We start from the raw sequence: 17,110 nt of genomic DNA, 5'->3' as shown, positions 1-17,110 counted from the left end.
TCTGCTCACCAAAAATGTCTTCATAAACTTCTTTATTCTGCCATATCTCTTCACCAAAAAATGTTTTGATAAACTTTAACTTTTGGTCATTACCTGCAAATATCATAAACTCAAGAAATACAATCGAGAAAATCTTAGCAATGTCAATGAAAATAATCACAATCAAAAATGTCATAAGAGAGAAGAATTTATAATTAGCGGGCTGAGGAGTTACAATAGCGTTCTTGGAATTAATCACTCGCTATTATCAGCAATACAATATCATAGAGTTCTCTGACCTTCAAAAGAGAGTGTCAGATTAACGCTTCTTTTCTTTACGAGCACGGCTAAATAAAGCAGAGAACAGTCGGAACAGGGCTACCTTCAAGGAGAGGAAGGAGTATGAGAGCACGCAGTGGGTGCTCCTCTCGCTTGTCCCAGTGCTACCTTGCAGGGGCTAGAATCACTTTATTAGTCTTTGCGTTAAATATAGCTGCTCGGTGCTTTTTAACTGTGGTGATATTTTAATGATGAGGAGCGGCAGGGTCTGCTAATTAGTGACAACGCAGACAAAGCCATGCGGGCCTACAACCCGACCTTGCCCTGTCGTACACTACCAAGGGTCTGCTCCCTGCATGCTGAGAAAGTCTCTCTTCCACCTCCCATGCTGATGAAGTCAGTTTCTGTCGGTAGCGCGATGAGTTTTAAGTAGCAAGGAACCACGTACAGCACACCAAGCTTTATTTAACGCAACAAGCCAATCTGTTATATTTCTTCCTCGTTTCTTTGTGAGCTCAGTGCTGCGCCATGGATTTCTAGTTTGAATTTACTTTATGTGGCTGACGCAGCATATTGTGTTGTCTTCGCCGGAGGGAATTAGCAAGCTTGGCTGATTTGATAGGGCCAAGCAAGCTTGAATGATTTGGCAAGTATGGCCGACAATTAATGATGTTGATAATGAGTGGCTGCAAACCAGCGACTGTTATTGAAATTGCATTATTGCAGAGACCAACAATCTCGTATGTTTGTGAACTGGTGGGCGCTTTTGAGAAACGTGCAGTCAACATGTTGGTGATGCAGTCAGCACGCTGGTGAGGTAGTTTTGTTCGTGTGTGTGCAAGAGGCTCTGCCTTCTATTTGCTCTGATACCATGTTGAACTGGAGGGAGAGAGCACATGTAGACGAGAGGAGAGAGAGATGACACCAGCATGTACAAGCCCCAAAGTGTGTAGAATACTCACACAGATGATGTATATATAGAGGGGACCCAATTGCTATATATGGAGCTCGCGCTATATATAGAGCTCAACATGTTGAGCTCTATATATAGCGCGAGCTCCATATATAGCAATTGGGTCCCTCTATATATACATCATCTGTGTGAGTATTCTACACACTTTGGGGCTTGTACATGCTGGTGTCATCTCTCTCTCCTCTCGTCTACATGTGCTCTCTCCCTCCAGTTCAACAAATACAAGGGGATATTTTTATCCCTGATGTCACTAAGGCCGTCGCTATGAGAGTCCCAACAAGATCGTCGCTATGGGCGTCTCTATAAGCGTCATTATATAGTGACCCCTATATAGACGCCTATAGCGTCATCCATACCGATTGTGCAGGTTCCCAATATTACAATGCATGTAGTGGGGAAAACCCTACCCTAGTGTAAACTACTTCAGATTCTCCAACCATGCTCGATCCTTGGGATGCGAAATACATCGGACTTCAGAAACAACGTTTTTGTGAGTTGTTTGCGCATGTGAGCTTGCAAACGACTACATAACTAAAACCCATGGAAGCTACATGCAAGCTCACATGCAGAAACGGCTCTCGCGGGCAAGACGTTTTTGAAGACATAAAAATGTAGCGGACTTCAGAAGTAGCTTCTCCGTGAATCATTTGCGCATGTGAGCTCACACACGACTTACATACCTAAACCTAACAAGTTACATGCAAGCTATTTGGGGACAAGCCATTTCCAAAGTTTGTAGTGTTTTTGGGATGCAAAAACTAGCGGACTTAAAAAACGAGTTTCCCGAGAGAGGCGTCAAGCCAAAAGAGAAAGAAAGAGAGTAGAAAGTTTTGGCAGGCGAATCTCCTTAGGTTTGCTTTAATGAGTCATCGTGACACCTACTTGCTTGAAGATAATTAGGATGGCTTGTTTTGCTATTAGTGGTGGATTGGAGAGAGTGCCATATGGAAAGGTGTGTTTAGGCTTACACTCAGAACACATGAAAATCCAAAATAGGCGGTTAGAAGCAAGAGGCAAATTCTAAAATTTTAGAGATGAAGTGTCAAAATGTGAGTAAATCAATAAAGCGGGAGGAATTCTGACCATGACCACGTGGAAACATTTGCTTGCTCTGACAAGTGTAGCTTGCAACCCGGCGGACACAGCCGAGAGAAGAGAGAAGAGAATTTTAACGTCGTAGGAAGCTATCCCACGAGACTTCAAAGATCTATCCGACGAGAGTTGAACTACGACCTGTTATTCAAGAGGGAAATGGCATAACCAATCTACCATACTTGGGTGATAGAGAGAGAGAAGAAGAAGAAGAAGGAGAAGAAGAAGAAGAGGATTTTAACTCGTAGGAAACTATCCCAAGAGACCTGTTATCTAAGTTGAACTCAAGACTGTTATTCAAGAGGGAAATGGCATAACCAATCTAGCCGGGGGATATAGAGAGAGGAGAGAGAGAGAGAAGAGAGAGGGAAGAGAGAGAGAGAGAGAGAGAGAGAGAGGTTTTAAACTAGTGTGAGTAAAAACCTCAAATTTCCACTTTGAAGAATCATAAAAAGAAATTATGAGAAAATCGTCCAATTTTATGAAATTTAGTGCGCTCCCAGTCCTCGCATTGCAGTGCAATCCGTCAACCCGACTATATTGCGCAATCTAATTGCTAAGTAGGGCAATCCGTACTCAACCCGACTATACTTCTTGACTTATAGGGCTGCGTCTGCCCTCTTCTACCAGCTATATTTCGGCTATTTCTTTTTACCATTTTTTTGTGCAGCGTCAAACGAAAGCTGCCAGCTCGTCTACATTAGACCTCCAAAGCTTTGCCATTTACTTGCAGGCTGCAGCTGCTACGTCGATCTATTGCACCCATTCTTATCCGTTCAGTACGTTAACCCGGTAAGTTTCTCGAAGCAGTGTGTGTGTAAAAGTGTGCGTTTATGCGTGGACGTGGACGTGTGTGAGTGTATGTAAGAGTGGACGTGGAATGTGTGTTTTTTTCTTTGTGTGTGTGTGTGTGCGTGTGCGTGTGAGAGAGAGAGAGAGAGAGAGAGAGAGAGAGAGAGATGTCCATGTTGAAGATGAAGACAGTATAGGTAGTACTGATGATACTTCTCACTTGCTAGAACCTTCGGCGGATACTCGTTACATCGAACCAGAGCACAGAACTGTGGCAAGGTCAAGCTGCTGAGTCTGATTCTTTACCAGTTGAAGATGAGTACTACAAAAACATGCAGAATATACTATTGATTGTAAGTGCTTTTAAGTTTAATATGGATATGTTTATATGTTAATCTAGTAAGTTGATCTTGATCATACACAATATTGTTGATGTTACTAGTTCCATTCAAGGCTCTCTAATTATGGCCGATCGATGGGTACTCATGGTCGGCCGCTGATCATCAGTCGATGGCCAGTACTGGTCGACAGCAGATCACCATATTATGACTTCAAATGAACACAACTATGTTTTGCATGTGATATAATTTGCCCACACAATAGAGTGCCAGAGATGGATCCCCAAGCATTTTTGCGAGATGTTCAGAAAGCTTTCGAAGGTAGTTCTCTGCAAGGACATTATCAGAAATTCCTCTTACTCTTGCAAGCTTATAAAAGAAAAAGGTCAGTACCTCGCTTCCACCGGGCTATTTAGCCTGATCTTTTACACATTTTGAACACACAGAAGGGTACCAATCAAAGGGGATGTACATAGATTGAATAAAGAATGTGTTATATTCATGAAAAATCTACAGATAACTATGCATTGAACGCACATTATAGAGGGCTTAAAAAGAGTATTCAAGATATTGCACGCTCATCCACTTTGTAATTGCTGTATATGTAAGATGATGCTAATTTTCAATATATGCTACCAGCCCCACACTGTCATCCACTTTCTGTACATACCTTAAGTGATGGTATCCATGTTATTGATGATGTTTGTACAGTCTCGATGTGCCGGATTTAGTGACAAGAGTTGAGGCCTTGTTTGAAGGTCATCCCGACCTCATGTCGGGCTTTAACACATTCCTTTCATTAAGGACTCCTGAAAAAATCTTCGAAAGTACATTGGGATTCAGTGTAGCGTTGGAATTCATCAAGAAACTCAAAGTATGTCCATCAATCCTTGAGCTTGCTTACATTCAACAATATCATGGTTACATATGTACAGTACTTGATTTCCAATTAATGGACGCTTCTCTACTTTCACAGGATCAAGATGAGAATTTGTACGGAGGACTCCGTAATGTTTTGATCAACTATCGAGAGGGGATTTATCGGTCTTCTGGGGACATTCAAAGCCAGGTATATATTTGGTTGTGCATTCATTCTGAATCATGTCAGGTATTGGGCGATTCGTATCCTTCACAATGATGCCAATGGCTATCGGGGCGGCCACTACTCTTGAATATACCATATCACTTGTGTTCAACACTGAACACTCTAAAGATAAACCGGTCCCTCATACATTCTATGACTTCTATATTGATAATCTAATGTATACATATGTGTATTTGCATATATAAATGGAAAGTACTGACCGCCCTGGGCAATCAATGCACTAAAGAAATTTTTTTGAGCTCATAACCAGGTTGCTGATCTATGGCAGACTTGCCCAGACATAGTGGAAGAGTTTTGTTGCTTTCTTCCCAAGCATCCTGTTGCACTTATGAACTTGTCAGTCCATATGGGATTACCGGCACCATCGGACGCTAATGAGGTAACATACACAACAAACCTAGTTGAAAGTTGAGCCACTGTCTCTTATTCTTCATGTTCTCCCCACCTTGACCTGCAAACAAACAACCTTGCTAACACAGGAAGATGTGATGGATGATTCCATTAAGCACAACAAAAGGAAACAAGAAGAAATTGATTGTGAAAACACTATTAAGCGTCTAAAAGTACAAGTGCAGTCAATCAAGGGATCGGAGTATATAGCGGAAGGGGACATGCACACCAATAAAAGAATTCTTAATCCATCTGATTGTGAAAAAGAGGATCTGCAAAGCAACAAGCAAGTCCAAAGGGTTTCCTTGCCAATTCTCAGCCGTATGTGACCGCCCATGTCTGTTTTTTCCTTTAATTTATTGCTGACTTACATTTATGTCATCTGACATGGGTGTATCATGACTGAACTATATGCACTCTTTGCAGTTCTAAGGGAAAACCTGGACTTTTCAAGTATTGTAAATGGCATTTTGTCAGAGGAGACCGTGAAACTAGAAGAGTTTTTGGACACCTTGATACAGATACATTCTAATGCTATCAGCTCTCTACAGACTTCAAATAATCAGGTCAATCATCTAGTTAATTGTTCTCTTCATGCTTGATCTAGCATAATTAATTTGACTAATTAAGTCTACACGCGGTTAGCTTTTGCATAGCAACACAAGGTTCACTTTTATTAGCTTTTCAATATGACATAGTTATGAGAGTTATGAGCAATGCAAAAATTTAGAATGTTTCTCCTAGCCAGACAATATTCTCATTTCCTAAGATGTCAGGTTGTGGATACTTATAACCAGGATTGCAAAATGCAGGCTCTAGTTGGCGGTGGCCATCAAGCAGACCAATCAACAATCATCAAGGTCAAAACAAACAATGTTGCCAGTACAGTTGGGGAGGGGCTGAAAAGGAGCAAGAGGCTGATGGAGAAACGAGGGATCACGTTCGAAGAGGTTATGGGGATACAGAAAATCTTTGCTAGCAGGCCAATCAGAGAGATGGATTTGTCAAAGTATGAACAGGGCACTCGGAGTTATCGGCGACTACCACATGATGTAAATGTCCTGATCAGTTGTGCTCAATATGGAGCCATAGATATATTTTACTTAAATGTTCTTGCCCTTAGCTATAATCAGATGCATTTTGAATGATAACTCTCAAAATTTTGATGATTGCATGCAGTTTCCTTTTCCGACAGTTGGTAAACGAAATCCTGGAGATAAGGAAGTGCTGAATGACGAATGGATGCAATACTTTAGCGGCAATACTGACTACAAGCCGCCCAGGTTCAAGAACAAAGCATATATGCAGAAACTCTGTATCATTGAGGATGACATGTATACTTCCATTTCTTGAGCTTAATTTTAAAAACCCCATGTCTGTAGATTTTTCATGAATATAACACACCATTTTCTAGTTCAATCTGTGTATGTTTCCTTTGATTTGTACCCTTCTGTATGTTAAGGTTGTATGCAAAATAGGGAAAAATAATACCTTCCATTGAGCTTACGTGCCATGATTGTGAATAATAATTATATAGACTCACCATGCACACGTACATGCATGAGAGCTTTTGGACAAATTCCTACAATAATTCTCACATTGTGACTTACCACCACATCATGAGCTTCAGTGAGGGGGGCATTGCATAACTAGCTAGGTGCGGTTGGGGATAGGCGATTGCCGGCTGGTGGGCGTGGGCTCGTGGTCGACCCGTGCCCTGAGTTGCACCTAGCAAGGTATGAGGTGCCCCGGGGAGCGGAGTCTCGTGATGTTATTTAGTACGGTTGCAAACAATGAGAAAGAGCGGCCCATTTTCCTAACTTTAGCTTTGTTGCAAAAGACATTAATACTCAGTACATTGTTCAATGAGACAATTTAGACACCCTGGCCTAGAAAGCAGCTTGTGATTGACCTTCATTGGACTTCCCGTGTGTGTGTGTGTGTGTGTGCGCGTATCAACCATATTAGTTTCTTTAACGGGTGGACCTGTAATTAGCTGAGGCTCACTAATTCTCCCTAGTAGTTACACAGCTGATACAAAAGAGTTCAAATTTTCAATTCAACCATATCGTTCACAAACTTCTGTGAAGCTCAATTCTTGGAGGTTCCAAGGTTTGATTCATTTGGAAGTATTAAGATATGCAGGTATGAAGCGGACATGGTTTGCGAGCGCGCCAACTCCACGATCGAAGCCTTGGAGAAATTAATGAAATTGTTGGAAGAGGCAGGAGACAAGGTTATTGTAGTGGAAGATCACCTCACAGGTAACTATCACATAAATATTAAATAGCAGTTGATGACCACTCTAATTATATACACAAGAAGATTACGAAAATTTTTAATGTAGGAAAACAAAGTCTTTTTCAGTGTATTTCATACAATGCATAACATCATGAGCTTCCGTTCGAGAGGCAACGCACACCAGCTAGGTACGATTGGGAGCAAGGCCGGCGGTCCCCTGCCCCCAATCGTACCTAGCTAGGTATGCGGTACCTCCCTCCAAAAGCTCATGATGTTGAGGTAAGTCATAATGTGGGAATTATTGTGAGAATTTGTCCAAAACTTATTTTGTATATGTGCAAGAAGCTCAAACTAATTAATTAGAACTTGTCTCTGCTTTTTCCAATTGTTATTAATTAAGGTTTGTAATTTGTGGTCACAGCTATTCACTTGAGGCTCATTGAGAGTATTTATGGAGAGGAGGAAATTGGTCCTCAAATGAAGGAAATGTTGGTGACAAATGCAGTGGAAGCAGCACCTATCATTTTGAAGAGCCTTGAAAAGAAGCGAATTGAGTGGAGGCGATATAAGATGGAAATGAAAGGAATTTGGAAAGAACTTTTGCCGAGAACTATAAGATGGCTCAGAAATTGGGTTCTAAGATTCATTAATTCAATCGTGCTGGTGCAATTCAACGCGCGAGCGCGTACTTCTTGAGTTCAAACCCCGTCGGATCAATGTTTCTTCTTGCTCTCTCTCTCTCTCTCTCTCTCTCTCTCTCTCTCTCTCTCTCACACACACACACACACACACACACACACACACACACACACACACACACACATGCTTTCCAGGGTTATTTTGAAAATGCCTTATCAGTGAATTTTTGAACACACCCTTTTCCTCCTGTTCAATTCTTTAAAATAAACAAATTTCAAGTTCTTTCAATGATACCTCTCTATAAATAACTAGTATGTGACCCATGCGTTGCGATGGCCAAGAAGAAACTGCAAGGCCTAAATTTGGTTACCCATTCTCCCTCTTCTTCCCTCCCAAGGTGAAAACGTGTGCAAAAATTCTCTATACCTTCACAAGGTAGTGGTAATCATATCTTGGCTATTTTAATTGTGACGAGTAGATTATCCCTAAAAGCTCTAATAAGTTCTTCAACTAGAAACTCTTATAAGAAAACCTGATGAGCAGCCACCCAATAGAGAGATGATCCTGTTCTGTGGAGGTAAGGGACCAAAAAAATAATATTAAATAGAGGATAACGATCCCACATGCCTTAAGATGTGGATTGCACTTGGAGAGAGATCTTTACCTTCACCTCCTCTAAAAAGAGCCCACAACTTCGAGTTCCCCTTAAAGAATCTCTCAATCACTCTCACTAATTACATCCTTGGAAAATATTTGATAGGCTCTTTTCACTACTCATGTTTATTTCCATACCCTATAATAACTGCATTATAGCCAAAGGACAACCACCACTCTACGCTTGTTGTAGCTATCACCTCTCCTTAATTTCTTCTATTTGTCCACCTTCACGTCACCTTCCTTGCATACATGTACCTGCAAATTTAGTTCAGACCTTCATCACTTATTGAGGCACTGCTTGCTCCATTCTTGTTTCATGCATCTGTCAATACATACAAATGAATGTGTTTCCCTACAACTCACCAACTTAACTCTGCTCAGTTGCTCATCAATTTTATGCACTATTTGAATCTCCCCACATTCCTCATTCACATGTTTATCCTCAGCATCCTTTACACTATCCTGTACCTTATTTTCTCCCTACTAGTCCCATTTGGCATCATCATTGTGTACTCATCAATTTGATCCCCGGCCCCACATTTCGGCTTTCACACAGTGAGGCGGTCCGGGGCGGGCAACAAGAAGAGTGGCCTCTAGACACCCTTCAAGGCTCCCGTGCTGCTCAATGGGGCTGGGGCACAACACAACACAAACCAAAACAACAAACCCACCGCCAAATCCCAACTACACAAGGGGCACCACCTAGTTTAAGAGCGAACTAGGACGCAAAAGAGGAGAATCGTTAGAGCAACCCACAAACAAGTAAGGAATTACACTAACCCTAACACCAATGGAATACTCTCACACACTAAAACACGAGAGAGAGAGAGAGAGAGAGAGAGAGAGAGAGAGAGAGAGAGAGAGAGAGAGAGAGAGAGAGAGAGAGAGAGAGAGATAGAGAGAGAGAGATAGTGCTCGGGCTACTTTGAAACGTATCGGCGATGATCAAGTAAACACAACTATATATTTAAGAAAGAGAGAGAAAGGGGGAGGGGGTGCTTGTTGCATTAATACCTTCTTACAAATCTGTCATGACAAATCAAAGTGAGATTAGTACTTGTTCAACATAGCTTGCGTAAATTTCACCACAACACATCACTAGAAAAGCCACCCCAATCACTGTCTTAAGGCCAGGGGAGTCCTCTCCACCCTGTCGCCCTCTTACAGTATGTGGGATTTATGGCTAGATTGATGACAACACCAGAGACAAGCTATCAAGAACTTAAAAAAACCAAGACACTTACGCATCATTGTTGTCCATTACTTCACGTTGGAAGGGAGACAAAATATCCAAGATTAGTCCAAATCCACCCTCCTTGATTCAGCGAATGTTGGGCTTACACTAGTAGGAGAAATGATAGATTTCCTACTCTCAATTGAATGATCACTCTCTCTCTTACAATGGCATAGATTTCCCTTGCTAATCCCCTATTACAACACATGCACATGCATAAGACAATGAGCTTCCACTCAAGAGCTCCTTCTAGAGAGGTTGGGCTTGGCTTCTCAAGCTATAGCATAGTGCTCTTGCTTATGGCTTCCCCCCTTTTATGCTAGCTACACCCTCCTTTTATAACAATTTTGAAGGCTAGGGTTACTCCTCTAACCATGGTTGGGTTAGATTTTCAGCAATTTATCTAATTTCTTTTGCTTGGAATTATCAAGAAGTTGGTGGGGAAAGAGAGAGGAGAGAAATGGAGGTGATAGGACTTTTCATAGTGGGTTAGTGTTAGTAGAGTTAGTATTAATTTACAAATGGAATTGGATATTTACAATGGGAGTATCCATGTAGGATACAAATAAGGAAGAAAAACTCTTAAGAGGTAAGAAAAGGTGGATTTCTTACAAGGTTGATGCTCCAAGTGTCTTGAGTAGGGCCAATTTTGACGCTTGTTGACGGTCCACTAGCTTTGACGGTACATTTTTTCTCCACTCTTGACCTTCCTTGAGAGACAAGGTAATTGAAGCTGAGTAATCAACCACCATGATGCTGTCTTTTAAGAGAAGAGGCTGAATTTTGTGGTTTTTTGATAGATATGGGTAATTTGGAGGAGGAAAAATGAGACTAGGTGGTCAATTTTGGAATGGAATTGTGTGTGGGAGGTATGAGTTCACCATGGTTTCTCTTATTCTTCAAGGTTGAGGAGAAGGTGAGTAGTGTGCAAAGAGGAGTGGTGAGAGAGATGGGGATGATGAATGGAGAAGTGTGTGTGAAAGAGGAAAATGATAAAGTGGAAGAGAGAGTGTGGCTGCATAGCATGGGAAAACTGGGGTCCACTAAAAAAATCATAGCTCACAGCTGGTAGCTCCAAAAATCATGAAAACATTTGGGGTGATTATTCAGAGCGTGGGCTACATTTTCTCTTTTGACCACCGCTCCAAATTTGGAGTGGAGATAGGTGCCAAAATTCTCACCAAAAAGCCTATTTTTATAGGCCTGCAAAAGTCTTTTAGTGGTCCCCTCCTTTGTTGAATTTGTACAATGCATCCAAGAGTGAGCCCCTCCTTTGTCATATTATAATACAAAGCATTCAAGTTGCCCTTGACCCATGCATGGAGGAGGATTATTGGTGAAATAAGAAATATATACATGGTGGGACTAGTGTATGGACTATTCATGGACTTTAGCTCAATGAGCACATGGTGTTAGAATAATGAGTAAAAATAATAATAAAAATATGGAGGAGTTATGGATATGGAAAGATATTGGAATCATATGATATGGTCCCTCCTTGAATTATTTTTGGTGAAAGAGGAAAATGTATGCAAGTAAATAATATAATAAAAGTAACCAATGAGTAGAAATCAATTTTTTGTTTTCACGAGGGTGAGGGTGAAAATGTGGGAGTGATTTGTATAAAGGAAAAATATGAGGTTAGAGTATGTACATATTGGCAAAAAAATAATTATGGTGTAAGAGGATGAAAGAAGGTGTACATAGGTTTAATAAAACACACACCTAAGTAGAAATATTTAAATAAAATACCAAAATAATTATAAAAAATCCCTATATTTAGGCCATATATACAATGAAATATTTACACACAAAGAGGCCATAATATACTTTTATTTTTTTATTTTTTTTATTTTTTTTGGCTCACCTAGCCCAGTGACTAGCTAGCTGAGGGTTTTTAAGAAGATATGGGAAAAGTCCCGTGACTCACGCACGCCTATGTACAGTGAAATGGTAGGGATAGCCACAGTGTTTGGGTGATTTTGGTAGGGTGAGGTAGCTCACTGTGGCAATTACAAAGAGCCGAAAAAACGGCTATCATTAGCCCTCCCCCTGGATGATGGTATATTCATGTACCATCATAGAGCATCTTTTCCAAAGAGAGTGCTTCAGAGTCCTTGACGAGATCTTCATTGTTTGGCCCCTCAGAATTTTGGCTGGAGTTACACTCATGCTTCATGTAACAATACTTACATAAGACAGCGGCCTTTGGACAGATCTTTGGTAGATCCTTTGGTAGAAGGTGACTCAAATAGGGCTTCAAGCGATACCCGTTTTCTTTCCTGGAGTGCTCTTTACCATTCAAGTCCATAAGCTGATAGTAACTTGAATTGAAAGCCTTCTTGACTATGTATGGCCCTTGCCATCTTGTTTCAAACTTGGCATCAAAACGATTGTCAAGTCGATTGTCATACCTTAGCACAAGCTCTCCTTCCTTGATGCCTTTGTCCTTCAGTTTCTTGTCGTGCGTTTCTTTCGCTTGTGTGGCTTTCCTCTTGTAGCACTCATATGCTGCTTCTCTTTTCCACTCAAGCTCCACTAACGTAAGAAGTCGATCCATCCATACCTCTTGATCATCTTGTGCTCCTTTCCATGAAGTCGCATTGTTGGAATGTTGAGCTCGATAGGCTGCAAAGCCTCTTGACCATATATCCAAGTGAAATGGTGTGAACTCTGTGGCTTCCCTATATGTGGTTCGATATGCCCACAAGGCACCATCCAAGAAGTCATCCCATAATTTTGTCTTGTTTTGCACCATCTTTCTAATGATTCCTGCAATGACACCATTAGCCTTCTCCACCAAACCATTTGACTGTGGGTAGTATGGTGTGCTATGACGATGTAGAATGTGAAGCTCTTCACAAACTTCTGTGAGCAATCCTTTTCTAAACCCTGGACCATTATCAGAAACAATCTCCAAAGGTGTGCCAAATCTACAACAAATGTGAGTGTAGACGAATTTGCTCACTGTCTTCTCATTTACCTTTGCCACACTTTGTGCTTCCACCCACCTAGTCATATAGTCTACAGCCACTAGAATGTAGAGTTTACCATTTTTTGTCCTAGGCAGAGGACCCATAGCATCAATGCCCCACTTTTCAAAGGGTCCATTTGCAAGCACTATTTGCCTCGGGCCATGCACCAACCTTCTATTTCCATTTATCTGACAAGTGTGACAGCTTTTACACCAATGTTGAACATCCACATGCAAACTTGGCCAAACATACCCCGAAAGCAAAATCTTCTTCACAGTTAATTCTTGGGCAAAATGACCACCACATGCCTCTTCATGCAAACCTTTTAGAATGGCTGGAATTTCCTTGATAGTTGGTACTCGTCTGCACACTTGATCCTTCCCTCTTTGATAGAGGGAGCCTTCTAGGAAGAGATATACGCTTGCCTTCTTCATGAGTCTCCTCTTCTGAGCTTTTGTGAAGTCTGGTGGAAACTCACCCTCCAAAATGTAGCCAATGATGGGAGCCAATGACTCCAATCCCTGGTACCTCGGTTGCTTCACAGCAGCCGCCACCATGATGACCTGCACTTCTTTCTTTACGCATGCAACGGCTTGTTGTGCAAGTAAATCAGCATCTTCATTCTGTTTCCTAGGAATATGATATAGTTGCACTTCTTCAAATTGATTAAACAATCTACGAATGGCATGAAATTTTGTCCGTAAGCTCTCATTCTTGCATGCCCAAATGCCTAAAATCTGTTTAACAATGATAAGTGCATCTCCCTTTACCATGAGGCGTTGTATCCCTTGGCCAATGCACATCTTCAAACCTTGAAGTAGAGTGTCATATTCTGCTTCATTGTTGCTAGCTGAACTTGGTAGATTGAGCTTCTCTTTCATGACCACCTCTCCACTTGGGTTGAGCAACACTAGCCCTCCCCCTGCTTTTCCTGTGGCTCGACGAAAAGCTCCATCAAAGAACAAAGTAAAAGCATTAGGAATACTTTTTGGTGGTGGCAATGGTAGGGTCTTTACTTCAGGCACCTTAATCTCCTTTTCGTGCACCCTATAAGTGAGAATCCCTGCCAATTGTGCACGCACACTATCTTCTACCTTGAAAGAGTATTGAAACTCTTGCAACTCCATAATCCACTTTGAGATCCTAGTACTAAGATTCATTTGAGATGACACCCAAGGGAACAAATTTTCTGCAGTGAGAATTAAAAAAGGTTTTGGTAGCAGGTAGGATCTAAACTTTCTCACCGCAAACATGAGAGAAAGCATCATGAGTTCTGCTTCTGTGTAGTCTCTCTCCAAAGCATTCATGACCCTACTAGCAAAGTAGATGGGTCGCATCCTTGTACTGTGGGGATCTTGTTGTAGCAACACAGCACCAATTGTTTCTTTCCCAGCACTAGAGCTAACAAAGAATGTGTACTCCCAACAAGGAGGCATGAGTGTTGGTAGCTCTAACAAAATGACTTTAATGTTACAAAAGTACTCTTCAAGCTCATCAGACCATGCAAATTCTACTTGTTGTGTCAACTTTTGCAAAGGGTGAAGTAACTCCGAGGCTAAGTGAATGAAGCGTGACATATACTTCACCTTTTGAATGAATGAGATGACCTCCTTAAGACTCTTGGGTGATGGTAGCTCAATAAGATCCTTTGCCTTCGAAGGATCCACTTCAATGCCTTTGTAAGAAACTTTATGACCAAGCAAGATTACTTCATCCTCACCTATATAGCACTTGTCGGGGTTGAGTTGACCTCCCATGTCGTAGAGCTTCTTTAAACCTTCTTCTACCCTTTGTAGATGCAATGATTTTGAGCTATAAATACAGAAATCATCAATGAACACCCTAATTGACTTTCCAAAGAATGCTTGAAACACCATATTCATGAAACGTTGGAATGTTGCAGGAGCATTTGTCAGACCAAATGGCATGACTCTAAAAGCATAACAACCCCAAGGAGTGATAAAGGTTGTTTTCAATTGATCCTCCAGTGCAATCCCTATTTGAAAGTAACCTGAGTAACCATCGCACACAGTGTACTTCTCATGACCAGCTACCTCATTTAGTATCTCATCCTGGAATGGGAGGGGAAAGTGATCTCTCTTTGTTGCCTCATTGAGGGGACGGTAATTCACACACACCCTCCACTTGCCGTTCTTGTTAGGAGTGACAACAACAGGAGAGACCCACTCTGAATTCTCCACTGGATAAATGAACCCTGCTGCTAGAAGCTTTCTTACCTCCTTGAGTAAAGCCTGCTCCTTGATGACTCCTAGCCTTCGTAGCTTCTGAGCCTTAGGTGTGGCCTCTGGCTTCAACTCAATTTTGTGTTGAACAGCATCTACTCCACGCACATTGGTGTAGTCTTTCGCAAAAAGCCTAGGAAACTTCCTTAGCACACATTTGAACTCCTCTCTTTCATCCTTTGTAAGTGTTGTTGATAGCATACCTTCCAACATCCCTTCATCTTGATCACCTTCGTTCTCTTGAGGACCTACCTCCTCCAAGCCTTGACAAGAGGTCTCTTGGTTGCTTGGCTTAAACCTTACCCCCATGACTTCGATGGAAGACTCCTCTTCAGTAATGCTGCCGCTACTTTCTTCTTCTGAAGTGCTATCGGTCCAACCTTCTTCCGTCTCACTTTGAGATGATTCTTCGTGGAGCTCCTCTTGGCGTTGCTCCTTCATGTCAAAGAAAACCTTCTTGTGATTGTCATTCCTGCAAATTAGCTTTCCACTCTCCCAATCCTGCAAAGCTCGCATTTTCATTAGCCATGGTCTTCCTAGGATAAATGGGTAACCATTTCCCTTGGTAGACATGACATAGAAATCCACTGCCTTCTTAATGCCAAAGGCCTCCACAAAAACATTTTTACAAATGCCTACGCACCTAGCCTTGCTATTGTTTGCCATCTTGACCCTAATTTCAGGTGTCTCATGGATGTGCATGCCTAGTTTTTGCATGAGTCCCTCTGTCATGATGCAAATTTGTGCACCCCCATCCACTAGACCTTTCCTAACCAATCTCCCTTTGATGTAACAGTCTAGCACCGGTGTAATGTCCTCATTCATTTCAGCTTGTGCAATTTTTACAACAGGCACACTCTCTTTTACCTTTCTCCTAGTGCTAACTGCCCTTGTTAAATCCCTCCTAACTTGTGGACATAATGCAAGAAATTGAGGCCATGAAATATCAGGACCCTTACCTCTCATGTCTTCCAACAAGTTGTACGGAGCCATACCATGTCCAAGAGGGAAGTCTTGGAGGTTGATATGACGTCGAGTCCTCTTGGTTTCCTTGGTTCCCTTTGCCTTCTTGCCTTGTCCATGGTCACTCTGTGATGTGACTCCTTCTTTCTCTTTACCTTTTCCTCGGCCACGCTTAATTCCATTGGCTTCCATGTCAACCTCATTTGAATTTGTCACCTCTACCACATGCACATTTGGATCTGGCAAAGGTGGAACTCCTTCTACCCCTTGTGGAGGTGGTCTTGGTCCATTTGGCCTTTGTAGAAGCCTTGGTTGTTGACCAGTTCCTTCACCTGCATTCATCACTGGGTAATTCAAGTTAGGCCTCCCTGGCTCCCCACGGGGCCAAGGACAATTATACATCCCATGTCCAGACTCTCCGCAATTCCAACATTGCAAGACTCTCCTAGGTCGTGGATCTCGCTCTTCAGACTTCTTTGCTTGTCCCTTTGGACCTACAGCTTGTGCAAGGTGAATTGACAGGCTGCTTAAAGATTCGTTTAACTTCTCAATTACTTCCGCCGTTACCTCAGGAAGCTCCCTCGATGTTGATGCTTGTGACTTACCTTTGGGTCTAAGACCTTCTATTGGAACCTCTCCCCTTAAGCACTTGAGTTTCCTATACTTCTCAGCAGCCCTAGTTTCAGCTGCATCAAAAGTAGCAGGTGCACCCGCCTCAACTTTTACCTTAAGGTCAGGAAAGAGTCCGGCTATGAACCTCTCCTTCTTTAAAAATTCTGCACCATCACCAGGGTTAGCAACATTTCGTATCCATAGAGCCCAAAGACGTAGAAACTCTTGCTTGTACAAGTAGTAGTCATCTAAGTCTTTTTGCTTATGAGAAACAATGTCTTGCCATAGTTTTTGAGTGTTTTGGGGATCAAAGAAGTATCTCTTAAAACGATTCAAAACTTCTGTGTAATTCCCCTTAACTTCCTCAGGCAAAGAGTCAAACCAAGTACTAGCATCTTTCCTAAGGACCACCTCAAACATTTCTACACGTTCTTGATCGGTTACTATCCTCTTGATACGGCAAGACATCTTGAAATTTGCTAAAAATAATTCTGCATCCTCTCCAGGCTCTCCAAAGAAAAGAGGATATCCAGACATTTGGTGTTGGCTCTCCATTATTATGAAAGATTACAATACGAGTTACAATAAGGGATACAAT

The 17,110-nt window shown here is 41.8% G+C and overlaps 1 protein-coding gene across 1 annotated transcript in view; it reads left to right on the top strand.

The window, feature by feature from the left end:
• Positions 1–936: 936 nt before the first annotated feature.
• LOC147457789 (paired amphipathic helix protein Sin3-like 3) overlaps positions 937–17,110 on the top strand; it is a 37,880-nt gene continuing 21,706 nt past the window's right edge. The window contains exons 1-12 of the mRNA XM_086513364.1: positions 937–1,050; positions 2,994–3,115; positions 3,719–3,838; positions 4,165–4,327; positions 4,430–4,522; positions 4,827–4,937; positions 5,038–5,269; positions 5,375–5,514; positions 5,761–6,000; positions 6,128–6,231; positions 7,094–7,212; positions 7,611–7,749. Of these exons, the coding sequence (XP_086369490.1) occupies positions 937–1,050; positions 2,994–3,115; positions 3,719–3,838; positions 4,165–4,327; positions 4,430–4,522; positions 4,827–4,937; positions 5,038–5,269; positions 5,375–5,514; positions 5,761–6,000; positions 6,128–6,231; positions 7,094–7,212; positions 7,611–7,749 (1,697 nt within the window). The remainder of the gene's footprint in view (positions 1,051–2,993; positions 3,116–3,718; positions 3,839–4,164; positions 4,328–4,429; positions 4,523–4,826; positions 4,938–5,037; positions 5,270–5,374; positions 5,515–5,760; positions 6,001–6,127; positions 6,232–7,093; positions 7,213–7,610; positions 7,750–17,110) is intronic.

Source organism: Adiantum capillus-veneris, chromosome 5 (assembly GCF_014529385.1).
Source record: "Adiantum capillus-veneris isolate H3 chromosome 5, ASM1452938v2, whole genome shotgun sequence".
Taxonomy (NCBI): Eukaryota; Viridiplantae; Streptophyta; class Polypodiopsida; order Polypodiales; family Pteridaceae; genus Adiantum; species Adiantum capillus-veneris.
The sequence above is the reverse complement of the archived record's forward strand: the minus strand, read 5'-3'. Positions and strand labels throughout refer to the sequence as shown.